Genomic DNA, 27,288 nt, shown 5'->3' with positions numbered 1-27,288 from the left:
GTAACCAAATGGATCATTATATAGAACATCGGTCAAACCAGAAAAAATCATCTTAAGATTCACTTGGGTTCAATTAAAATCAACCGGATCTAAGTGGGTGACAGTAGATCCAGGGTCAAATGGATAAGATAGGCTTTGAAGGTGGGTAAGTTTTAGAGATGGTTTGGGTTGAATGGATCAATAAGGGTTTAATAGGTTTCAAGGATTTGTTTGGACCGATTTAAATGAGTTTTGGATAGGATTTGGGTGAAATTGGATCGATTTAGGCAGGTTTCGAATCGGGTTTAGGTCTATATTAATGTTAAAAGGATCAAATATATCTTGGATATAATAATTTGGATCAAATTTAAAGGATTTGACTCAATCCGAAGGTGGAACACCATGGACCATACCTACAGTACCAAAAACCGATGGAAATCGGCTAGGATCTGAGGTCCAAGCACCCAGAACCAGGTTTTGGGTGTTAGAACCAGTCAAAAAGTTTGTTCCTTCCAAGAATCAATTCTAGGAACCAGTTTCTAGAATGAACTGGGTTCCTGCATGAGGGGTTCTTGCCAGCACATTGGTGCCACCTAGGGGGCGGTGGGCCATGGTCGTCCGCCGGTGGTCGCCCCATGCAGCCTGCATTGTCCGGTGACAACCCATCGGACAGTGGCAGTCCGACGATAGGGAACCCTGGCGCGAAAACCGCTGCCTCCATGGAGGTTCGAACGATGAGATGCAGCCCGTCGTTGGTTCCATCACATGGGGCGACGGGTCTCCACTTATTTCCATCTGTCGGCAAGGAAGAGACGGGTATGTCGGGGTCGGCGGAGGCTGGTCCTTCGAGCGGTTACAGATGTGGTTGAGAGGGGGGCAGGGTGGAACCACCATGAAGGCAAGTGTCAGAAAAGAGGGAGAAGGCTGATGTCCATCGTCGATCACTCCTGACAGCGGGAATGTTCCTCGTTGGCCCCCGCCCGTCGGCAAGATATTGTTGGATGGGTCGAATGCAGTATGGGTGCGAGAGGGGTGGACTGGTTGTGGTGGAAGAGAAGGCAAAAGGAAAGAAGGAATTGATGATGGTGGCAAAGACAAAGAGGCAAGTGACGGTGGACGAAGGGTCACTAGCGGTGTCGCTGGACTCGATGGTGACGAGGCTAGGAGGGTCGGTTGATTCGGGTTCTTGTCATCCCATCTATCATGCGCAATCTTCTTCCAAGCATCTACACGCTACCTTAATTCTACCATCAACTTTTTAAAATCTAGAGATATTTGCTTTGCCTCCCTTCATAGCTTCTTGTGTTCTTATCTAGACCACTCCGTACTGATTTTTGTCATTTGTTGCTTCCCGAATTAAATGCTTTGAAACTTAAGAAACCAACAAGATCTTCCCTCGATACAAATTGTAAACTGAGAGGGCTCAATTTACGATAAAACTACCCATGCTACAAATTATCTTGAAAAACTAGAAATAAATCTAGAAATTCAAGGAAACTATTGAGAATAATAAAAAATTACAAGAAATTAACTCAAAACAGGAAATAAATTAAAATAACTAAAAATACTAAATTGAATCTCAATTCTGAATTCTCAATTTGATTGTCTCTAATCCTAGATCTTTCCTATATTTATAGGAAAAAATTTCTAATCATAATAGACTTTTTAAACTCATAACCCTCTAAAAGATCAAACTTATCATAATCTGATGAAACCTTAATCTTCGATCTAATACATAATCCAATATCCATTATAAATAAACCAAATAAACAATCCAAAGAACCAAATGATAAAAATCTAAAATACAAATTAGATTCAAATGGATCTTTATAGACCCGAGTCTTCGGCTCCGCTCCTGCATTAGCATTCCAAGCCGAAGTTGGGTGCACTCTCAAGCCAACAAAGGGCACCTGGCTTTGGCTCCAATGAATTTGTGAGTAAGTGGGGTGAGTTTGGCCCCTATCAAGGACAATAAGTCATGCCAAGATCTTGGAAAGTGAACAAGGTCTCGAGTCCCTTAAATAGCGTTGGGGCAAGAGGATCATACCCGGTGGTTGGAGGGAGAAGTAGTAGGAAGATACCGTGAATGTCTCATCTTTTATACATGACAAAGTGAGTTGTTGTGGTTGTTCAAAACTAGTAGATGTGCTAAAAAGGCGATCAATGAAAGATGGCCAGACCTTGCACCATACCCACCAAAGATGTGAAGTTGAGTAGGCAGCTTTATCTACTTTTCAAGAATGTGGATACTTGATGTAGGAGTAGAGTAGAAGACACTGGTCCATAAAGGGTCCATTTAGATCCATTTTGGTTTTTTTATATTTATTAAATTTGGATTTTAGTTTAGATCTTGTTTTAGATTTTATTTCATATAGGATCTATCTCGTATTCATATTGGTTTTTGAGTCATGTTTGGATCATAGTTTTGGATTGGATGTATCTTAGATTCATATTAGGATCAAGGTTTCTAGGGTTTTTCTCCACTTATTATAAATATTCACTATAGAGAGGAGAAAGACATAGACGAATGAATTATAAAATATGTTCAGCGGTTTTCCTTTAATTTTCTGTCAATTTTCAGCTTTTGTAGTTTTCAAATTTCACAGTTGCATTAGGGTGCCTATTCTTCCGATGTTCAAGAGCAATTCACCTGAACACTGCATCAATTTTGTATCGGAGCAAAGTTTGCAAAGTTAAATAGAGGATCCTACCAGAGTGAATGGATGGTTCTCCTTGATTTATTCAACTGAACATTTTGATCGAACAATCTCACATGATTCTAAATTCATCAATGGATTCAACTTGGAGAGGTGCCAATCAGAATAGCTACTCTCATGATGTCGTTGGAGATCGATTCAGCATTGAAATTAATTAAGCAACTCCAGAAGAATTTGGTTGTATTTGACCATAGGCTCAAAAACTGCATGCAAGAAGGTTTCTCCCAAAGGATTACGCAGTTGGGAGATACTAATTGAAGGATGAAGGAAAGATTTGTCGAATTCAATCAAAGAATCATAAGTATTCAAAACCAGACAGCGAATCAAAATGTGTAGATACCACGAGAAGAAGAAAGCAGAGAGCATGTCTGAAGTACACCCCCAACAAAATTGATCGTTGGTCAGCCTAGGTTTGGAGGCCCCTTGGTGATCAGAATCACCCATCTGCTTGACGAAAATCCGAGTGTGATATGGGTCGATTCCAGTGAGGGGAGCGGAGCCACCGGTGATGCCACAGCTCCCCACGAAGACTTAGTTGGCGAAGCTATCAAGGGAGCCTTGGAAGCCCTCGTGTTTGTTTCGCCAATAGGGGTGTCAATGGGTCAGGTTTGGTTTCGACCCAGGTGGAACCAGACTTGGACCAGATTTTTAGGTATGGTATTAGGTCCGGACCCAGGTCTAATGGAGTCTACTATAAGAGAAACCATACCTAAACCCGATAAGAATTACATGAACCAGACCCGGACCATACCCATTAAAACAATATTTTATATTATCTTTAGATTGGAAAATTGTGGGTCTTAATTGAAACTCGAGTCGGGCGTGGATTTGGTATAAAATTTCACAAATTATACCTAGATCCATATATTAATCGGACCTTTGGGTCAGGACTTATTATTTGTTACCATACTCAGACCCTATAGGGTTTGGTCCGGATCGGGTCCAGGTAAACTAGACCCGACCTCTTGGACACCTGAGAACACAGAAAGAGCAATTGGTGGTGGTGCCTCCACCATCAACTACCTACATGTTCGTGAGGAAGGGGTGAGGGCCAAATAGCCAGCGGCCAGCAGGATACCGCTCGCCATCTAGTGACGGCCACCAGGGAGCTTAGTCGTTGGGCGCAGTGTGTTTGCTAATCCAAGGGGTCCCAGCCCAACTCTAACACGGGAGGGGGACTCCCACCCGAGTCATCAGGTAGGAGGTTCCCACTCGTTGAACTGGGTGCAAACTGGTTCTCTCCCTAGCAGCTTACTAGGGCTAGTTCCGGGGCTTAAGACCAGGTTCTGACAGATATTGAACCACATGAGGTTGGGTCTGGTTCATTTTTTCATTCAGATAAGGCTCAAACCCAACATTTTAGTCTTGTTCATGTGGAACCGGCCTAGACTTGGCCTAATCAGGCTCAGACGAAGCTCCAATTTGGTTTTGGACAGGGTTAAAACTAGACCTAACCACTTTTTGGACCTAAATTGGGTCCAGACCAAACCTATTATCCTCAAAACTCGATCCAAGCTCCATCCTACCCTAATCTAGGTTTGACGGCTCATCATATACCCAATTCGGTTGCAATCCAACTAGATTTTAACCAAACTCGTCATACAACCCACTTAAACCATATCCAAATCCCTTGTCATACATATCTAGATCCTAACCCAATCTAAGATCCACAGCAAAACCAAACGCAAAAACCTAAACTCCCTCCAACAACCTAAAATAGGTCTCAGGACTCTCTACCGAGATCCAACACTAGCAGGCCAACACTTACATAGTCAAAGTGGAGTTTAGCATGCCAACACCTACATATATTCAAAGTGGAGTTTATAGAGTTTCATGGCTCATTGAATGCAAATATATTCTATGATTGAATCCAAGAGTCTATTATTATAAAATCTTGTACAACACATCTATATGGTCAGATTTAAGAAAAACGTGAAGAAACCCTTCAAAACCCCCTAGGTCAAAAAAGTGGTAGGCAACACATCTATATGGTCAGATTTAAGAAAAACGTGAAGAAACCCTTCAAAAACCCGGTAGGTCAAAAAAGTGGTAGGCAGCTACCACTTTTACTATATATATATATATATATATATATATATATTGTTCTTAAAAAACTTGTTCTATAATTTGTTTTCATAAGTGGATATGGGTTATGCCAAGGAATTACCACATGATCTCAAACTCGAACCCTGAGGTCTCCTCTTACCCCCAAGTTTGAGTTTCAGTGTGTGCACCTCTTTTCTCTAAGGTGGCTACCACAAGTATAGCAGATTAAGACCAATAGATCTCCCATCTCAGACGGAAGTTTTTTTTAGTGTAATATACTGAAAAAAAATGGACTATAGGTTTAACAAGAAATTTCATGATCTTTATAATTTTCTAATTTATTCACATGATTCATTCTCCCCTTCACATGAAGATGGAATCATGGACCAACCACATGTAGACAGAGAGAGAATCGAAAGGGAGACAGGGACTTGTTGTATCAGTTCGTCCAAAGTGTAAGAGATACTGTTCCTTGTAAACAACTTCCAAAGAAGCATCGACACTATGTTTAGACAAGCACTAATGCTATATACAGCAGGACCTAGTCTTCTGTCTTCTTTCTTGAGGGACTGTGGGAATGTACTCCAAATCCCCAAAAATACCCCATCATCACTTTGGCATGTTGGGCCTAGCACACTTAAAACAGTCTAAAACTAGGAGGTTGGTTGGGTTTTGGCACCTACCACATTGCCTTTACTCAACCAATGTGAGTGTTCTTGAATTAAATCATATGCATATGTCAATGTGACATGCCATGTCATATTTCAAAAATGAAATTCCATTTAGAGATCCATCTGTTGCCTGACATTTTAAAGTTAGTCCTACTTTTTATGGGGTAAATATTGGTTACAACAAATGAAACCCAAGGGGTTTGGTATAGTGGGATGCGGCCTAGACGGTTTGATGGGCAGTCTAGGTTCAAATCTCATGAGCATCACCTTCCTACATAAGCCCAAGCTTGGCGACTCTTTGAGGTCGAGAGGTAAGCCCTCGGAGTTTTATGCTGACATGAAAAGAGACCATAAGTATGGCAGGTTGAGCCTGGGTGGCTAGGTCTTTGTGCCTAGAGATGTTTCTCCAAATTATATATATATATATATATTGGCTGCAAATGAATGTAAGAAACTAAATCACTAATGACTAGAAATCGCTTTTTTCTTCAAAAATTTCTAGTTTTTTTTTGTAGATGGGTCGTGATCTACATGGTTTGTTTAGTAGAAAATTTTGTTTTTAATCATGTGATTATGACAAGTAATTACATTTTTAAAGGGCTAAAAATCTTCGGCCCACAATTTGCCAAAATTTCATAACTCAAAAGATCATATTATTTACATCGAAAAAGCATGATCGAAGGCTTGATCATTAGCAAATAAATCATGTTGAACACATTTATGGTTAGACACATGATTTCTAGCTCATTAGTTCCTTACTTTAATTAGTAGCAAATATTTTTCTCTTTTTATGAAAAGATATTTTAAAGCCTAATATTTGATTGAAACACATGGAGCTGAAAGTTTCAAGGCTAAGATCCATGTGAAGTATCATTTGAACCCTTCATTTAAAGCTGGTGTGTCTTGCCTGTTTTATTATGTAATAAGGATATTTTAGTAATTTTAACATACATAACTTACAGTTTACCCGAGTCGCTCCAAATAAATTAAAAATTTGTTTCCTGGAGCTAGAAATAACAAAAATATCAGTGTAGTTAAAATTTAAAAATACAAAAATAAATAAAAATAAGAAAAAACACTAAGTATTAAAAATATATAAGAAATATAAACACCGCATTAAAAATGAGATGGGGCGGGGGTGGAGACCTTGTCCCCCGCCCACTGCCATCTCTAATTTCAATCCAATTTTTTTGTATTTTTAAGGGGTTAAAAACATTGTTTAATATTTTTTAATATTTTTATTGTTAATAGCATGTGCCATATGTACCAACAGGGCCTCCGCTTGTCTGGTAAGAGCAGTTAGTGCACGTCACCTTGTGTTAGGGAGTTACTGGTTCAAAACCCAATGGCACAGTTATATAACTGTCACGGGTCTGCCTTTCCAAAAAAAAAAAAAAACATGTGCCATCTAATGATAAAAAGTTGCCTATTCACAAACGATTTGATTGGATTCGATAGGAAGTTTTTTTTTTTTAAGAAATCGATTCACCTGGGTGAATCAATTTTAACAACATTGGTAGGGGTGGCAATCGGGTTGGGTTGGCGGATCAGCATACCTCAACACGAACCTGACCAGTTTATTAAACGGGTCGGTTGTGGCAAACACGACACGGTTAACCCGTTTAATAAACGGGTTGGCGGGTCGGGTTCAGGGTTTTACATTGAAAAGATTATGGGTTGGCGGGTCGGGTTTGGGTAAACGGGTTGACCCACCCGCCTAACCTGTTTATTAAACGGGTTGGCGGGTTGGCATACCCCTAACACAAACCCGACCCGTAGGCGGGTCGACCCGTTTACGACACGAACTCGTTTAAGCCAAACCCGAACCCGGCTAAGAAGCGGGTTGGCGGGTCGTGTCAGAAATTGCCACCCCTAAACATTGGTATAGAGAAGCTCTTACCCAGTTATCCTTTGGTAACCATTCACATTGAAGTAGTCCCCTCACAAATTGAAGCAGCTGGTTCATTGTTTTGAGGTATATGGATAAAGTGGTTCAGTTCATATGAGGTGTGACCCACAATAGCAAAACTAAAAGATTTTGGGGGGACCAATACATGGACCACACAGGCTAGTTGGCTCTTTGAATGATATTTGGACCTTATGGGTTATGGCCCAAAACTAAGTCACCAATGTGGATTTGACTTGATAGATTTTATAATTAGTATTTGAATCTGGACTTGTGCTCAAGACCTAAACCTGTCCTTAATTCAGCCCTTTAGTAGCACCATTTATTTCTCAATATTAGCAACATTGACAGATCAATAATGGAGGACACCCAGTTTGGAGGTTTATTGATGAGTTCCAAGTCAAGTTAATCACCATTCAATAGGACATTGGCTGGGGGTTAATTTTATGAACATAATCCGACCAAAGGAAATGCTGCATTTGTCTTCAAGCAAAGATGGCTCAACCAAAATGAACGGCCCGTGTTCCGCGGGCCGCCAGACCCGTTGCCCACCCCTAAATGCATAGCACGTGAAGTGCAGTACTTGAATGCAGAATGTCCAAACAGAAAAAAAAAAAAAGAGCAGGTGAATGTGATTGCACACTTTTAGTGTGCCGCTGCACCTGATCACCCTTCATCTTGGGGATAGGGTCTGTCAGTTGTGGGGCAAAAAAAAATGTATGGAGGGTGATCTGGTGTAGCGGCACACTGAAAGTGTGCAATCACATTGCACCTGATCCTCCCTCATCCAAACATGTGCATCGTTCAGATTTGCACATACGGTGAACTTACCCAAAGACTCCTGGTAGACGGCTCAAAAAAACACATTTTGCTTGTTTATTCTTCTGCTTAGAGTATGCATCCACAGGAAAAGCATATGCAGCTAGCTGTATTACATGCATGTAAAATAGTCAGAAATATGTAGTCATTTAACATCGGAGTTTTGATGGATCCGTTGCTTTAGTGCTTGTATGATCACACCCCAAAAAGTTGAGATCAAAGTTAAACTAAAAAGCAATACGAAAGTTCTCCAATGACTGCTAGTTGGGTTTGGTTCCGATCAATGTTGTAAAAAGCGTTGAGGTGAAGTGAGGCGCTCCACCGAAAATTGAGGCGAGAAGTAAAGCGTAAGCCTTAAATTTTTTTTGTTGAAAACTTAAAAAAAAACTACAAAAAATATCTAAAATTACAAATAAATAAAAATTGCTTCTTATTATTATTATTTTATAATTATATGATTATTATTAGTATTATTATTATTATTACTATCACGCCTTAAGCTGGTGCCTTGGGGCACAAAGAGCTTCACCTCAAGGCGAAGCGCGCTTTTAACAACACTGGTTTGTATATTTGACTGCACGGTACCTGTATGGTCAGGCCAGTCAGGGCTTCCAGGGCCCATCAGTTAAATTGGTTGGCTTCAATTCTAAGTTTTCACATAAGAAACCCAAAAAACATATATCTAAATCTAATAACCGCCTCGAATACATGTAATACTGAATCTAATGAGCAAGTTACTAGTTGATCCAGTTTTGTAAAAACTTTTCCCTTTACTGAACATTTCAAACTGCTATGCACGCGCTAGGGTGGATGAATTTGCACCATCACTCCTTAGCTCTTAAATTCCATAGTATTTCATGCTTTGTATAGGAAAATCTGTTGATGGAGCGATCCAATTAAGGACCAAGGATGACATCTTATTTGCCGTAAACAAGGCCAGCACCTAAGCAATTCAGAGAAATTTTCAAGAAAAAAATAGAAGTTGAATTTTTGTGCGTGTAATTCTACAACTAAGGGTGTTTATCAAATCAAGCGTGACCTGAATTTAACTTGTTAAAAGCACATTTAAGCTTCATTTATTAAGATAACAATGCAAGCTCAAGATCAAACCTACATATAACACAAAGTTTGGGTCTGTTAAATCAACTGGACAATTGAATGGCATCAAAGCATAAAATTGGGTGTGCAGCGTGCCACCAAAATGTGCAATTTGATTGGAGTTCGGCACAGATGATGCATGCCTAAAGGTAATTTCTTGTTGATCGCGAGGGAAAACACTCTTAGCAAAAAGAGAGTGGTTTACCTAATACACACTGTGCACTCAACTGAATTGATCCTTTTTTTTACATCACCTATACAGAGGGCAAGTCATTGTACAACTACTTCTTTCAAATCAACTAAAACTTTCTCATAATTATGAAAGCCAGGTGCAATCTCGCGTTCTACAATAGATTAGATTGAGAGAAGCCTTTCAAAAAATAGATTGAGAGAAGATTAGGTCAGGGGTATCCTTACGGTAATCTCTTGAATTGTCCATTCATCAAGAGCACGAATGGCTCTGAAAATATTGGATGAGCCCATCTGAGACCTAAACAATCCAGCCATGGTGGTCACAACACAAGACATTAGTCACATGGATGAACAGTAGGGGGAGGTGGGGACACCATCAGGAGTACCACTAACCTGATTCTTTCTAAATCAGATTGCAGCATTCTCTTAACCATCTGCAGGCAAAACGACCAAACTCAGCAGACAGCAGAATCAATCATCGCTGAGTCCAAAACAAGACCGAGTCATTCAGACAAATATAACAACAATTCCTTTCATTCATCTCGAAAACGAGGAAAAATGGCCCTGAAGCATCAAAAATATAATACAGGGTGCAACAGTCGGCCAAGGGCTTTTCGGTGAACAATCTTGACATAACCCACAGGACCTAAAAATAACAACCTGCTGAAAATTACTACATTTACAAAACTTAGTAACCATTCAGCATGCTTACACTATGGTACGTGCTAAAAAGAATAAAAAATATCAGAAATATACACTTCAGCTCTTGGATCCCGTGAATCTTGCAGGAATCTTCAACACCTCCGCTTACATTACTGACAACAATTCACTAAATTTACAGATCTTGCACTTGGCAGTAGTATTCTAAAGTGAGCACAAACACCCAATTGTACATTGGCACAGTGATGGTAATCATTCATCCAGCCCTGTGAGCATGAGCCCTTGTTTGATTGCCATAGGCAGGAGGAAAAGGACAGCTTCTCAGCTCAGGCCAGCATGATGTTTGCTGAAGGAACATGAAGCTATACAGATATCCCTCACCATGAATTTCCCTGAGTCTGAGACTGGCTTGGTATCGAAGAACTTTGCTACCGCTTGATATAGCTGTTGCTCCTCAAAGGGCTTAGAGACATATCCATCCATTCCACATTTGAGACACTCTTCATAAGTGGCCTGAATCAGATCAGCAGTCATGGCCAGTATAGGCAGGTGCCATTGAGCGTTCCCAGATCCTACATGTAATGCTGACCCAGTTCTGATCTGCTCATTCACCTGATTCTCAAGCTGACGTATCTGCCTAGTCACCTCAAACCTACAATGCCAAAATTTTCACGTTACTTTCTGAAAAGATCATCGCCAAACTATCAAGTCTTTTTCATAAATGTAATAACATGAACACATCATAACTGATCATTCAAATATGGTCTCAGCACCTAAGTAATGACCCATCTCAACCAGAAAAAACATTAGCCATGAAAATAACATGTCAATTGGCAACACAGACAAGCTGTGGTTACACAGACGCAATCAACTTAGCAGTAGATCTGACACACATGGGAGACACTTAACAGTTCTCTTCACATTAAGAAAAAGTTACCAAGAAACATATGTACATGGTTTCTTCCAAAAAAAACTCCCACTTATTTCACACACCCATCCATGTGTAATTTTTCTTTTTCAGGCTACTACTAACACAGAAATCAAAACTATCAATCATCTATATGAGCTGCCTTTACGTCTTCAGCCATCATGTTGCATTGTCACTATCAACATGGAAATTTTATCAAAGTTACTAAATAGTTTCAAGACCATCATAAGATTGAGAAAATACTACAAAGAGTCCATCAGCCACCATCAAAAGATAGAAGCCAAGGTCACGGGCTTTCCCCTTGTGCACACCAAATAACCCCACCCCATCTAATTGCATTATTAGATGATAACAAGGAATGGTGAAGACTGCCACATGTTAGATACGAAATAACAATTACCCATGTAAACACCATCGATCATGGACATGAAGAACATGACACATGAGGATCTTGTAGACCAAAAGCGAAACAACGAAGACAAACCAAGTACATGGAAATCTCAAGGTCAAAGAAAAAGTTCAATTTAAAATAAGAAAATAGCTTTCAGCTAGATCATCAAAAAAACAACACATACCCATCCATCTCTGGCATCTGAACATCCATGAAGCAAGCATCAAATTTGTGTGGGATCTGAAGCATAGCAAGGGCAGTTTTTCCACTCTCAGCACATTCCACATTAGCGCCATACTTCTTTAGTGCAAATGCAGCAACTCTACGATTTACTCCATTGTCATCAACTACCAAGATGTTCTTCCCAAAAAGTACATTGAGAAGAAAAGGAGCTCCATTGAGGACTCCTTTCCCTTGCTGTTGCATATTGCCAATACCCAGGACCTGCTGGAGGCTTGCTGCCACCATGCTAGCTCTCAAAGGTTTCATGATCACAGTATCAGCAAAACCCATCATCTTTGCTTTTGCAGACTCAGCACCACTGATTGAGGTTGACAGCAGAACCATCTTTGGCATTTCAAGCACTCGTCCATTATGTTTGAAGTCCTGTAGGCACTCAAAGATGCCAGACTCAACCTCATGACACCAAGATTCCTTTTCCACTAGTATAACATCTGGTCTTTTACCCGATCTCCTGAGAAAACAGTATGAAAATACTCAAAATCCACAGATGGAAGGAGCATCACCAAAAAGATAGCTTCTTCAAGTTAGCAAAACAGTAGAGCTACATTAGGAAAAGATCACCTGAGAACCCCAACATGGATACTTTCAACATTTTCTAATAATTTCAGATGATAGGAGAAAGAATAGTTCTTAATTGTGTCCAAAGGTTTGGAACGTTGTAATTTTCATTGGAGAACCATGGAAAATTGTTCAATCTGATGGGTCATAGTGGAAAACAAGTCTGCATTTCTAGTCATTCAGAAGATCAAAATGACACTTCTCTGGAAGTCAGTTGCTACAGGCACTCGTTGGAGCATGGACATAATGATAAAGAGACAAACTTTCCATACGTTCTATAATTTAGAGTTGCTCTATGGCAATAAACAAATCCAGGTCAGCCCATGAGGGTTCTACTGATCTGGCTAGCAGGCAGTTGTGATGTCCCCAAGTTAAAGGGAATCACGGGTTAAAAACCTGGGTTGCAAGTCCTACGCTGCAAGGCCGAAACTACGTGCACTCCTTTGTGGGCAAGGGAACTTAGGGTTTTATGCTGACGGACACCGCAAACAGGCCAGGGTCAACTAATTGCACCTCCTGGAGAATAAAAATTGGTGGTTTTGTCCCCAGCTATCCAAAAAAACAAACAAATTGAGAATCCTCTCTTTGGTTGGAGAAATAATGAGCTCCTCGGTAGTTTTATGAATAAGCATTAGCCATCTAGTTACCCCTCAGAAAAATTACCACTCAGTAGCAACTAAATTTTAATCTTCACAAATATTTTTAGCAAAGCAAACTAAGGTGAAGAAACCAAACACACAAAAAAGATTTCAGTTTGGTCAGAAATAACAGTCCCAAAGCCAGAGATAGGGTCGGCAGAATTTGATTCATCAAAGAATAGCAGAACTTGAAAGTCAAACATTTCAAAAGGCATACCCGTTTCTAGCATAACCATTTTGTGCAGATACTGCATGAATAGCCATTTTAATGCAACTCACAACCTCAACAGCTATACCAAGTCTTTGAAGATGATACTTTGTTACAACTGCCCTGACAGGTCGGACATCAACTACAATAGCTTTCATACCTGTGAAGCCCATAGGTAGTGCCTCAAAAAGAGGCATCTTTAGATCATTCAACAAGCCTTTGTCACATCTACTGACAGCAACAGTAAAAGTAAAGGTGCTTCCAACATGTGGCAGACTGATGAAGTTTATTTTCCCACCCATGAGCTCAACTAGGCATTTGCTGATGCTCAGCCCAATTCCTGTCCCGCCATATGTACGAGATGTTGAACTGTCAGCCTGCATGAACGGCATGAAAACACGATCTTGGGCATGCAAGGGAATTCCAATCCCTGTGTCTTCCACACTAACCACCAAAGTAACATTATCAGATGCACCATTTGTGGCAGCACACTCTCCCATATTATCAGATGATAGTTCTGAATCTGATAACAACAGTTTGAATGTCGCCCAACTGTTTCTGTCATCAGCAGCTTCAAATCCACTCAAGGTATTGAAGATATTGCCTGATGACACAGACAAATCTGTTGTGGTTCTTTTTGAGCTTGCACCAACTCTAGCATCCACCAGTAATTTTGCATGTTCTGCCAGATGTACTTGAACAAATATATGGCCATGTTCAGTAAACTGCAACAAAAGCATAACAATAATACAAAATATATCAGGAGAATGGTAGCCCTCGAACAGAAAGCAAGAATGAAAAAGAAACACACTTTAACTGAATTCCCAACAAGATTGGTGATTATCTGCCGAAATCTTCCTGGATCCCCAATGAGAATTTCTGGAACCTTGTTGGATACGAACACACCTAACTACAATTCGTCAAATGATTATAAAACACACAGGACATGAAATAACATAAAGTGACAGAAACACAAATGAAAAACATGAAAACATCCAATACATGGTGCATACAAATAAAACAACAAAGCAATCCCCATGCTCAATGAAAACAGATTTTAAATGACACAAGGCCAAGAGGACTTTTATATTGTGGAAATCAAAATACTATGGTTTCTGCAGACTCCAGGCACAACAAAACAAATGGGGGCCAAACTCCATGAATCTGTTTTTAGCTACAAAAGCAAAAAAGGACTAAAAACAGAATGTGTGTCAATGTAAAGGAATGGAGACATGTGCTAGGACTGGGAAACATTAGTAATAAAGTAATGAACAATACAGGTGCACTAAACAATGTTTGGACAGATTCGACCACATGCAGTTTGAGATCAAAGTTCTATAGGTTCAACATATCAAAAGTCTCATTCCATTCTAGCTATTATAATACCTCAATGCCTTTATCTCTAGATTTGCCAGAAAATAATGAAAAAACATCATCCAGAATGGATCGGAGATCGAAGGGCACAGCCTCAAGCTCTAACTTGCCAGATTCAATTTTTGCCCTATCAAGTACTTCATTTATCAAAGTTATCAATGCCTTCCCACTGGCCTGTGCAGTTCGAACATAATCTTTTTGAGTTGAATCTAGATCTGTGTCGAGAAGCATCTGGAGCATCCCTGCAGATAAGCAACAGTTAAGAGCAAAAATCAGATTATAAAAGTCCAAGCACAAAAGGTCCAAACACTTCTGGGGACCTTGACCATACCTAGAACCCCATTCATTGGTGTCCTAATCTCATGTGAAACTGTAGCGAGAAACTGCATTGGTCAAACAAAAAAAGAATGAAGCCACAATCTAGGAAAATAAGACTTGTGAAGATGGTGCAGTCAACAGGTTTAGAACCTGAGATTTAGCAACATCAGCAGATTCAGCTTGAACCTTCAGTTCTGACATCTTCCAGTAGTCTTCCTCAACTCTAGCAATGTGGATGACAGCTGCATACATTATATACCCTGCCAATACAGCTATCACAAAGACTCCACATGAAGACATGATTGCCATCCATGGAACTGGAGGCTTCTGAAGATATCTGTTAAGGAGATGCAAAAGAAGCTTCAGTACCAATAATACAAAATAAGCAAAAACATGGATCATCATTGGATGCACCACCTGCAAATCATCACATGTTTTCTGAAAGGGTCTCCAAAATCAAGCATGCTGGAATGGGCGAGTGACATGTCACCATCTGCATTTTGGGGTCCATACATGATCAAGGGCATTGAACTGTTGGTGATGTCATATACATTCACCACAATGACCTCATTCCCAGCAAGCTTTCCCAGCAGGTTCTCAACAAGTGATTGAACATCAAATGCTCCACCAAGGTATCTATTAGGAACGAACAGGTGATTTTCAGCAAAGAGGCACGTTAACAATTTTCAGCACTGAGGCAAGTGAAGGCGAGCCTGTTGCTCAGCCCTACATAAGGGTATGTTTGGCCCACGGAAGAGGGAGTCACACGGAAAGGAATTCCAACCACAGTCTAATCTAGTCTCACCTTCAGTTGTATAACCTGACTAACAATGCAGTGTGCTACCAAACATGAGGCATTGCCAGACAATCATAGTGGTCACACTTAGAGTGAATAGGATTGCGTTATGTTCTGTAGGTGGTCACCGGACAGCAGCTGTTCTAATTGAGGATCTCGTAGAATCCCAAATCGTGAACAACAGCTTGGCATTCACAATTTCTTCTCATCCCAAATTTAATTAATCTCCAGTGTCAATGACCATTCAGATCATAGCAAACTCAAACCAATTTAACAATAACCAACGTAAAAGGTGAAATTCAAGATATGCAAAATGTGACTGTTGTACGTGCCCAAAAGCCTTCCGTATCTTAGATGAGAGCTCTCAGGTCAAATTAAACAGGGTGACCATTTTCTCCAAATTGACTAATCAAAAAAAGAAAAAAGAAAAAGAGAAATGGTTCCAACAATACATACAACAAGAATAGCAAATGACCACCCGCCTAAAGCACATCTACTAAAGGTTGTCCCTTATGGCCAAGTGGGGGATGTAAGGATTTTAGTGGCCATAAGACAACCGTTGAGAGGGGCCACCCCAACGGTTGTGTCCTCCCAATGGTTGGGCCAACACAGCATGTACAGTAATAACATAATCACACTAATATTCACTTAATATACAAAATAAACAAGTTACAAAAAAATATATTGTTCATGTCTGTCTGAAGGGTTGTGACCCTTGGGGTTGAAGAGACACTTCACCATTAGGCATGTCCATTCCAACCCCCTTTCAGGGACTTCCTATGAGGTAAAGAGTGTGGATACACTAGAGAGAGTTGATACACCGACAGTGGTGATACACTAAAGTGCAGTGATAAATTACAAAGGGAATCTACTTGTGTTACAGATTTTCAAAAGAAAGAAAATCTCACTGAAAGGCTTAGAGGTTGTGATCTAAAGAACAAGCCTGTGGAGATTTATTGCGTAACAGTGCACGCCCAAGACCCCAGGTCCATCCATTTTCGCAAAAAATCGTATTTAAAATCTTACATTGGTATCAGAGCAAAGTGGCTCCCTCCTATGGTTGTGATCGCGTGCACAGAAATTCAAAAAAAAAACAAGGATTTTAAGCAAAAAGAGGTCAGTCTATTCTAATTTTGATATATAACTTTGTTACAACAAACAGTGAATAGAAACCAGTGTTATCAAAAACGTGCCCTGAGGCGCAAAAGGCGCGCCTCGCCGGCCCTCTGTGCCTAAAGGCGAGGCACAGAAGGCGCAAGCCTGAGGCACAAAAAATATATATATTTTTTACAACAAGATTTCTAAGACATGATCAACACGATTTTTGTAGGTTAATCTCATATATTTTCCAGTTATTTCAGTTATGTAATCAGTTTCTTAGTATATTACTATATTTTAACTTTTGTTGGTTAATCTCGTATATTTTTCAGTTATTTCTTAATATATTTTAACTTTTGTTGGTTAATCTCATATATTTTCCAGTTATGTAATCAGTTTTTTAGTTACTTTTATATGTTAATCTCATATTTTTTAGAATAATCTCATATATTTTAACTTTTGTAGGTTAATCTCATACATTTTCCAGTTATTTCAGTTATGTAATCAGTTTCTTAGTATATTTTAACTTTTGTTGGTTAATCTCATATATTTTCCAGTTATTTAATCAGTTTTTAGTTACTTTTATATGTTAATCTCATATTTTTTAGAATAATATCATATATTTTAACTTTTGTAGGTTAATCTCATATATTTTCCAGTTATTTCAGTTATGTAATCAGTTTCTTAGTATATTTTAACTTTTGTTGGTTAATCTCATATATTTTCCAGTTATGTAATCAGTTTTTTAGTTACTTTTATATGTTAATCTCATATTTTTTAGAATAATCTCATATATTTTAACTTTTGTTGGTTAATCTCATATATTTTCCAGTTATATAATTAGTTTCTTAGTATATTTTATCTTTTGTTGGTTAATCTCATATATTTTCCTGTTATGTAATCATTTTTTTAGTTACTTTTATATGTTAATCTCATATTTTTTAGAATAATCTCATATATTTTAACTTTTGTAGGTTAATCTTATATATTTTCCAGTTATTTCAGTTATGTAATCAGTTTCTTAGTATATTTTAACTTTTGTTGATTAATCTCATATATTTTCCAGTTATCTAATCAGTTTTTTAGTTACTTTTATATGTTAATCTCATGTTTTTTAGAATAATCTCATATATTTTAATTTTTGTTGGTTAATCTCATATATTTTCCAGTTATGTAATCGGTTTCTTAGTATATTTTATCTTTTGTTGGTTAATCTCATATATTTTCCAGTTATGTAATCAGTTTTTTAGTTACTTTTATATGTTAATCTCATATTTTTTAGAATAATCTCATATATTTTAACTTTTGTAGGTTAATCTCATATATTTTCCAGTTATTTCAGTTATGTAATCAGTTTCTTAGTATATTTTAACTTTGTTTGGTTAATCTCATATATTTTTCAGTTATGTAATCAGATTTTAGTTACTTTTATATGTTAATCTCATATTTTTTAGTACTTATTTGAGATTTTCTATTTCTTATTGGTTGTTATTTCATCAATAAAGCATTTCTTTATTTATATTTTTAGATATTTTTTTATAATTTTTTTAAAGTTTTCAAAAAAAAATATTTGAGACTTACGCTTTACGCCTTGAGGCTTATGCCTCGCTTCGGTTTTTTGTGGAGCGCCTCGCTACGCCTCAATGCTTTTCACAACACTGGTACCCGGAGTGCAAACAAACATCACCAGAATCAGACACTGAAAAAAAAAAGAGGAGAAAGAGCCGGAGGTTCTTCTCTCACTATTTTTTCAATCCCAAGGACAAGAGTTGTCTGGTGGCAACAACCGACATCAATCCAGCTTGAGCCACCAGTTTTTCCCTTTCTCTTTGCTAGAAAACCTCAACATTTCATGAAAGACGAAATTGGACAAGAAAACACCCACTAAAGCATCGTCTGGCACTCTAATGGTTGGACCACATCGTCGGCCAATTGGGGAGACCTCTACCGGCATTCTCTCATCGGATTTCTCTCTGCAGAGGTGGAACAAGAGTTACCGGAAGCGCCCCTATAGTAGGGGAAGCACGCTTCCCCGATATGCGCTTCGGAAGCGCAAAACGTCGCGCTTCTGAAACACGTGGGGAAGTGTCCCCCTTTTTTGAGAAGCATGTCCCCCTTTTTTGGGAAGCGTGTTTTCCTTTTATGGGAAGCGCGCCTCTCCCTCGCTTCCCTCTTTTTTCCATTTTATTTTTTATTTTTTTATTTTTTATTTTTCGCTTCCCCCTCGCTTCCTAGGTTGCTTCTGGTTCGCTTCCTAGGTCGCTTCCGAGCCGGTTCGTGACTCGCTTCTAAGTAGTCCCACGCTTCCTGCTTCCTAAATTTTTTAAAGTGCCTCGCTTCCCGCTCCCACTTCATGTATCGCTTCCCGCTACCCCTTCCTCAACTGGCAACCATGGGTGGAACCCCAAAATGCGTTGTGAAGGCAGAACCGGCTCGACCAACGTCCAAGGGGCCGACTGATTTCCATTGTGGTCGGACTCCCTCGTCGGACGACTGGAACCTCCCCACTGACAATTCTTTGCAGAAAACGCAGCGGCAGTGGCAACAAATAATTTGGAAGGGTTAGGACCCCCTTTTTGTTAAAACATTTTATTATTTTAATGTTTTGTTTATAAAGTTCATTTATAAGATAATTCCATTTAGAGGCCTCTGTAAAGTTTTTCATATAAGGATTTTGTTTTTGAAATTCCATAAGAGGTGTTCAGCATACTGGAATTTAGCAAAATTTCTGATTTTTGAAATTACAGAAAGAGGCTTAAAACTTTCTGTTTAGCACAAAAAGCTTTAGATATTTACTGTGAGATTTTTGTTATGTTTTTTCCACATAAGAACACTTTTGTTGTCTAATATTACAGAAAAGGGTTTGATCTTTTCTGTTTAACTTAGAAAATTACAAAAGAGGTACAAGGAGTTCCTGGTTTGTTCAAAACAACTTCTTTACTTCTCTGATTTTTCAAAAAAGTGATTCTACTTTGCCGAAAACCTCTTAAGTGTGTTTTTGCTTATATTTTAGCATATACTTGCATGTTTTATAATCCAATTGCACGCCTAAACTAGAATAAAATCACAAGAACTTGAAATTTAATATTAGTTGAAAAAAATTATTAATCCTAATGTTTCCTTATGATTAAGCAAATGGCAAACGGGATAATCATGGTTGAATTGTCCAAAATTGAAAATTTGAATGAAACAAATTTTGGGATATAGAGGAGGAAAATGGAAATACTTGTTGATACATGATAAAACCTTTCATGTATTAAATAAAATAAAATCTTCTGTGATTGATACATCTAGTGAAGAAGAAAAGAAGGTTTCCAACAAATTCATTGAGGACAACCAACTTGCTCGAACTACTCTCTTCACGTTCATGCAAAATGATCTTATACGGGTATTTGAGGATTTCAACAACGCTAAGAAGATGATGAAAGTAATAAAGGAGAAGTATGATATGACCTCTGAAACTCATATTCAACTTCTCCTCAAACAATACAAATAGTGCAAGATGGAGTCGGACAGTGTTGTCGATCATGTAAATCATATGTTGGTGATGGCCAAGGACCTAGCCAAAGTTGAGAATGAATCTCATAGCGTATGCAAATCTCTATCATACTGAATAGTCTCCCTCTATCATGAAAAATGGTGTCGATAGCCATGAGATTAACCCAGAAGATTCTCACCATAATTGAACTGCACCCTCTCGTGGGCTCAAGTTTAAAGGCCTATTCTTTAAAAAATTTAAGAACTTCAAAGGGCCTCATGTGCAGAATAAGAAATCAAAAGACTGCAACAAAGGGTTTATGTTTTTCCTATGGAAAACCTGACATTTCAAAAAAGATTGTCCTAACAGATCTAAGAAGGAAAATCCTGAAAAGTAGGTGGCTGAAAAGAAAAAAGTAATTTGGACATTCATCGAGTCACTAATCAGAGCTGGCGACCTTCCAGGGTGGTGGATTGACTCAGGAGCAACAAGGCATATCGCAAAGACAAAAGAAGGACTTGTGGAATTGAAGGAGTTGAAGCCTGGTGAACATAAGATATATATGGGTAATAATACCTATAGTGACATGGTCGGAATTGAAACTTATATGCTTCAATTAAAAGAAATCAGTTTGTTATTGACAAATGTACTTTATGTACCTTTCATAAGAAAGAATCTTTTATCTGTAACAGAAGTCCATTTCTGTGGCGATAATGTCATAATTGGAAAACGTAGAAAGCTTTGGAGTCACTATGATGTAGACCATGATCTTTTTCACCGTAATATAACTCCTTCAAAGATTGATGCAATGACTATTTCTGGTTATACTGATTGTGCAATGATTATGGATGTATATTTATGGCATTTAAAGTTAGGGCATGTGAACATAAATAAAATAAAAAGAATAGTTAGCATTACTACGTTCACTTAAAAATGTAGATTTTGAAAATATGAACCATGCATATCTGACAAAATGACTAGGAAACCTTTCCCTAAGGGTAGTAGGTCATCTGAACTGCTAGTTATGGTATATATTGATATATGTGGACCCTTAACAGTAAAAACACATGAAAGAAAATCATATTTTATCACATTCATAGATGACTACTCTACATATGAATATATGTAATTAATTTCTAGAAAATCTGAAGCTCTAGAAAAGTTTAAAGCATATAAACATGAAGTTGAAGGGTTATTAGGAAGAAAATTTTAAATAATTAGATCTGATAGAGGTGGTGAATATAACTTTGATGAGTTCAAAACCTACTGCAGAGATAATAATATAACCCCTCATATAACTGTCTTGTACACCATAACAGAATGGTGTAGCTGAGAAAGAATAAAACCTTAATGGATATGACCAGATCCATGTTGGCACATGAAAACATTCTCAAGAAGTACTAGGAAAAAGCCATAAACACCGTCATATACATTCTTAATAAGTTTCCTTCTAAGGCTGTAGAACTTACACCTCAAGAGTTGTGGACTGACAGGAAGCCAAATTTAAGTCATTTGCGAAAGTGAGAGTCGTTTGTGCATGTGTTGATTCCTAGTCAGATGAGGGACAAGTTAGATAGTAAGACTATTAATAGCATCTTTATGGGGTACCCAAAAAAGATCAAAAGGTTATAGATTATATAATCTTGAAAATTGATTTATAGAAAGTAGGAAAATAAAATTCATGGAAAGTAAAGAAGGTGGTTTTGATCCTGATGATGATGGTGTCCCTCTTGATATCATAAATGATTTTGAGGTATCTAATAAAGAGTTTGAGCATATTGAACCAATTGTAAATAACCAATAGTCTTCACAACCTGTAATTGAGCAAAAAAAGTCAAGAACTCATCATTTGTATCTTGGCCTTTAATGAATCTGAACATTGGATAAAAGTAATAAAAGATGAGTTAAATTCCATAAAAAGAAATAGAGTTTGGGAATTAACTATTTTGCCTAAAGGTTGCAAGGCAATTGATAGAAAGTGGGTTATCAAAAAGAAACTTAAGGTTGATGGAACTATTGATAAGTTCAAGGCAAAACTAAGTGCAAAAGGCTATTCTCAACGTGAAGGTATAGATTATAAAAAAACTTGTTCTCTTGTGGCAAAATTGACCTCTATTCGCATTATTTTGACACTGGTAGCTTATTTCGATCTTGACTTATATCAAATGGATGTGAAAACAATTTTCTTGAGTGGTGAATTAAAATAAACCATATTTATACAACCAAAAGGTTTTGAAATTGAAGGTCAAAAAAATAAAGTATACAAGTTGAATAAATCCTTGTATGGGTTTAACCAGTCACCTAGGCAGTGGTACTTGACATTTCATAAGGCCATAATCAAGTTGGGATACGAGGCAAATAATTTGGACCACTACATATATGCCATAAGTCAAGAGAAATATCTTGATCATGTTCTAAACAAATTTAGAATCCAAAGTACTAAGGCAAAGGGTACTCTTCTGGTTAAAGGCTTAAGACTAAGCAAAAATGATTGTCCAAAATATGGACAAAAAGGTTAGATGTTCCTTATGCTCAAGCAGTTGGAAGTCAGATGTATGTTATGCTTTGCACTAGACCTAATCTATGTTTTGTTGCGAGTCTAGTAAGTAGTTATCACAGCAATCTTGGGCTCCTTCGTTAGAAAGGAGTAAAAAGAATCTTTTGGTATCTAAAGGAAACTAAAGAACTCATGTCATGTTATCAAGCATATAGACTAAAGTTTGTGAGTTATTAAGACATTGACTTTGTTGGAGATAGAGATGAAGCAAAGTCCACCTCTGGTTATGTATTTATGTTAAGAGATGGGGCAGTTGCATGATCATGCAAAAAGACATACCCACAAAACTAAATATATAGCCTGTAACATGACAGCCACCTTTGGTGTCTGAATAAATTGCTTTCTAAATTATTTGAATTTACATATTCCAAGAGATCCAGTTCAATTATATTGTGATACAGGAGCTGGCAGCTCTAAGAGTAAGCACATAGAAGCCAGTATGTGCATGATATGCTTATAAAAAATAAAATCGCAGTTAATTATGTTCTTTTAGGTGACATGGCTTCAGATCCATTGACCAAGGCAGTCACTGAAGAAGTTTTCATTAGTCATGTGAGTGAGATCACAGAGGTGGGACTTAGGTATGTCTAAGGGTATAACTATGTAAATAATATACTCAAGGATGTATGCCAATACATAGTTCATGTTAAGAACCAAATTGGTAACATAGATTGTCCCCTCATGGCCAAGTGGGAGATGTAAGGATTTTAGTGGCTATAAGACAACTGCTGGGAGGGGCCACCCCAATGGTTATGTCCCCCCAACAAGCGGGCCAACACAACATGCCCAATTATAACATAATCACATCACAGGGATTCGGCTAACCAGGTGCCGCACTCGCGACGCAACCCGAGTACGGGTGCGCGTGCGGCACCTGGTGCGGTCAACCCGACCCTATGTAAAAAAATTGAAAATCACAATGTCGAGGGAGGCTCGCCTGAAGAAGAAGAAGAAGAAGAGGAAAGAGAGAGGCGAGAGGGAGCTCACCTGAAAGGGGGCCGGAGGGCACATCGTTGGCACAGGAAGGACCGACGTCGAGTGGCTCGCCAGACGTGGGGCTTGCCGGCGTCAGGTGACCGAAAAAAGAATGGGAGAGAGGGAGCCTACAGCGGGGGGAGAAAGCGAGCGAGGAGAGAGCGTGAACAGCGTGGAGAGGGGGAAGCAGATCAGGGCTGAACATGAGCGCTTTTGCTAATGCCGACATCGTGGCCATTCGATTTGCATTTTAAAAAGCTAAAAAGTCAACAAACTATGTCGCATTCAGCCAAAATGCAAACATACGGCCATGATGTGTGCATGAGCAAAAACACTCATGTTCAGCATGACCTGATCTGCTTCCGTGTGGGGTAGGGTTTCTCGAAGCACGGATGTGGATCCGGGTTGGATCCGAATCCGACCCAGGTTCAATTTTTTTTGCCGCACCCCCGCACCCATGTTTTTTTAAAGTGCTGCATCCCCGCACCCGCACCCATGTGACATAGATAATCACACTAATGTTCACTTAATACACAAGACAAACAAGTTGCAGAAAAATACATTGTTCATGTTTGTCTTAAGGGTTGTGACCCTTGGGGTTGAAGGGACACTTCACCATTAGGCATGTTCATCCCAACCCCCTTTGAGGGACTACAAATAGAGGCCGTATGAGGCCAGGAAAGAGTGTGGATACACTAGAGAGAGTTCATGCACTGACAGTGGTGATACAATAAAGGGTAGGTGATCAATTACAAAATCTACTTGTGTTACTGATTTTCCAGAGAAAGAAAATCTCACTGAAAGGCTTAGAGGTTGTGATCTAAAGAACAAGCCTGTGGAGATTTATTGTGTAACAGCGCACGCCCAAGACCCCTCCATTTCCGCAAGAATTCGTATTTAAAATCTTACAGCATCCACCCAGTAAACTTTCTCATAGGATTAACGATGACCAGACATTCTTCAACCAGCAATGTGAAATTCCAACTCACCCTACAGTAGCCTCAACCCGCTCCTCCACAGTCGCTTCGGCCGGAAGGCTCGATCTGTACACCGGAAAGGTCAGAACAACGCCAAGGTGATTGGATTCCAGCAGCCTAAAAGGACTTGTGAGAACCGCTTTCCCGGTCGCCCTCGCCCTCACTATATTCTCACGATCCTCCTGATGAATAATCAGAACCCCCACAGATCTAAAACCAAGATGAAGAGCCTCGAAAACCCAGATGAAGGTTGGGAAAAAAATAAAAAAGGCTACCTGGCCGGACATCATATCGAGCGACTCGATATAAGAAACGGTCTCCTGAGAGAAGACGGCAGGCGCGTACTCGTCCTGCACGGGCGACGACTCCCTCTTCATCGTCTTGATCGTCCACCCCTGCTGCCTCTCGAAGCTCTCCCTCTCCGAGTGCATCACCTTCTGCGCGTACGCCACGCCGCTCAGCAACGGCCGCTCGAACGCCGTTCCCGCCGTGTACTCCGCAAACGTCTTCTGCATTCCCCTCCCCCACAAAAAATAAGAGAAACAGCACACCCATCATCATCAAAGTCTAGAGAGAGACGCCTACCGGAAAAGTAGACAGAAAGACAGAGAGAGGAGGAAGAAGGAGAGGCAACCTGGTCGAGGGCAGAGGGGCTCTTCCGGTGGTGGAAGCTCGAGACGAGGATGGCAAGGGCGTGCACGTGGTTCATGCTCACGGCGAACTGGTCCTGAAGCATCCTCGCCCGCTCGTCGCACATCCCCGCCAGAGACTCCCGCCTCGCCTTCGCCCCCTCGGCGTAGAAGTAGCAGTAGATGAGCCGCGAGGCCACCGCGAAGACCAGCACCCAGCCGATGAGCCACTTGAGCGACCGCGACACCCGAGGCCTCGGCGCGCCGCCCTTCGCCTCCGCCCTCCTGCACCACCGCAGCGCCAGCTCGTGTCGGTGCCTCGTCGCCGGCGGCGCCATCCTCTCCGCCGCCTCCCCCTCCACCACCGCCGTGCTCTCCTCTTTTCCTGCCCACCTCCTCCTCATATCTCCGGTCTCCTCCCGCCGGTCAAACCCCCACCCATCGATGCTGAACTCTCCTTTCCTTTCAGCCGTCTGACACTGCAGCAGAGCTAAACATGGAAAAGGCGACCGGAATTCAGACGCATTCCTCTCTAGTCCAGCCTCTACGGCAATACACATCCCCCTCCCCTCCTCATCGAAACGCGCGCCAAAGCAAAAGCATTAATTAAAAAAACATCTCAAGCGTGCATACAAAAAAGAGAAAGAAAGTATACGCTATGATGTCCATGAATGCCATTCAAAGAAGCCAAAAAAAAATATCCTATGTTAGGGAAAGAGAAGGAAGACAAGGTACCGGACGAAGGGCTGCATTCCAGAGATGGGCATCGGGAAACCGCCTGGTTCCTGTGTCTCAAAAGGCGGAATCTGCAACTCCCCAAAGACCACCATCATCACCATAACCCCTATAAAAAATATGTACTATCGTTTCTGCTTTGCTTTTTTATATCTTTTCGTTTTTTTTTTTTGGGCCATAAAGAGGGAGATGTGGAGAAGGCAACGACCCTCGTTGTATCATGTTCGTCAGTACCACGCAAAATCGCTTGATGTGTAAGTATTGGACCCTCGTTGTGTGTTTCTGTTCCCCTCATTAATTATTTGCCATTGGCCCATTGATATTGTTATCCAACTCAATTCCCCATATTTTCAACGAAAGAATTCGGCATTTTTGGATATTGCGAGATACGCTACTGTGATCACCAACGCGGCGTCGTCATTAAACTATTCCACAATGTCTGCCCTTTTCGGGAATCAACCACTTCTTTATTTGCCTGCCCTCTTTTCCTCTTCCAACTTTCTCCCTTTTCTCGACTTTTCTTTTTTTCTTTTTGTTTGTATAACCAACAGGATCTCGTCGCCTCCAAAGGTCAACTGGGAAGTGGCGGTTTCTTTCTGGCACAACCGTGGCGATTTTAGGAATTGCTGTCTCTCCCTTTCTCTCTCGCTCTCGCTCTCGCTCTCGCTCTCGCTCTCGCTCGTCAAGTGGCGGGAATCTAGGATTTCAGGATCAGATTTGGTCGCCGGAAACAGAGCGCAGAGTTCGGGAATCGTTCGCTTTTGCGTTCTTTTCTGCTCCTTACCGTATTCTCATCCGATCGTTGATTTGCTTCTCGTTTTCAGGAGTGCTTTTGGAGGAGATTTTGGCACTCTTGCTAGAGCGCATCTTTGCTTTGCCTCCAGCCTTTGAGATTGTGGAAGATTTCCCTTGGATGCGATTTTCGCACAGAGAGAATCGACCAGCGGATTTGAGTTACGGTTCCGGTTGCAGGGCTATTTTTTTGCCAGATTTTTGTGAAGTTCGCGCCCGATCCTGAGATCGAAAAGCCAGAACACTGCGATTTTCGTCGCTTGCAATCCCATCTGAGCCCGAACAAAAGTTATCGAGATTCGATTATCGTTCCGATGTCACACTAAAAAAGAGTTCCAAGTGATCAATATTCGATTATCGTTCCGATCTCGCACTAAAAAAGAGTTCCAAGTGATCAAGATTCGATTATCGGCTCGATCTCTTCCGAAAGAGTTCTGAGGAAATCGAAAACGCGATATCTATCCGCTACACCGTCCCTAAAGTTCTCAATTTTTACGCCGAAGTT

General features: G+C 39.9%; 1 protein-coding gene across 2 annotated transcripts; it reads right to left on the bottom strand.

Annotated features, from left to right (window-relative positions):
- Positions 1 to 9,943: 9,943 nt before the first annotated feature.
- LOC149816280 (histidine kinase CRE1-like) lies at positions 9,944 to 26,258 on the bottom strand. Of its 2 annotated transcripts, XM_089987940.1 has the most exons (12): positions 25,992 to 26,258; positions 25,262 to 25,746; positions 24,903 to 25,136; positions 24,640 to 24,809; positions 15,164 to 15,382; positions 14,897 to 15,083; positions 14,760 to 14,811; positions 14,441 to 14,670; positions 13,866 to 13,964; positions 13,064 to 13,779; positions 11,592 to 12,101; positions 9,944 to 10,740 (listed from the first exon to the last, which is right to left on the bottom strand). In XM_089987940.1, the coding sequence occupies exons 2-12, from the start codon at positions 25,658 to 25,660 to the stop codon at positions 10,410 to 10,412; spliced, it is 3,147 nt and encodes a 1,048-aa protein (XP_089844066.1). In that variant the 5' UTR covers positions 25,661 to 25,746; positions 25,992 to 26,258; the 3' UTR covers positions 9,944 to 10,409. The 2 variants fall into 2 exon arrangements, with proteins under 2 accessions (XP_089844066.1, XP_089844065.1); XM_089987939.1 differs by having other exon boundaries at positions 25,262 to 26,220.
- Positions 26,259 to 27,288: the final 1,030 nt, after the last annotated feature.

Source organism: Nuphar pumila, chromosome 14 (assembly GCF_984573655.1).
Source record: "Nuphar pumila chromosome 14, dmNupPumi1.hap1.1, whole genome shotgun sequence".
In the NCBI taxonomy this organism is placed as follows: Eukaryota; Viridiplantae; Streptophyta; class Magnoliopsida; order Nymphaeales; family Nymphaeaceae; genus Nuphar; species Nuphar pumila.
This window is presented reverse-complemented; position numbering and strand designations above follow the sequence as displayed.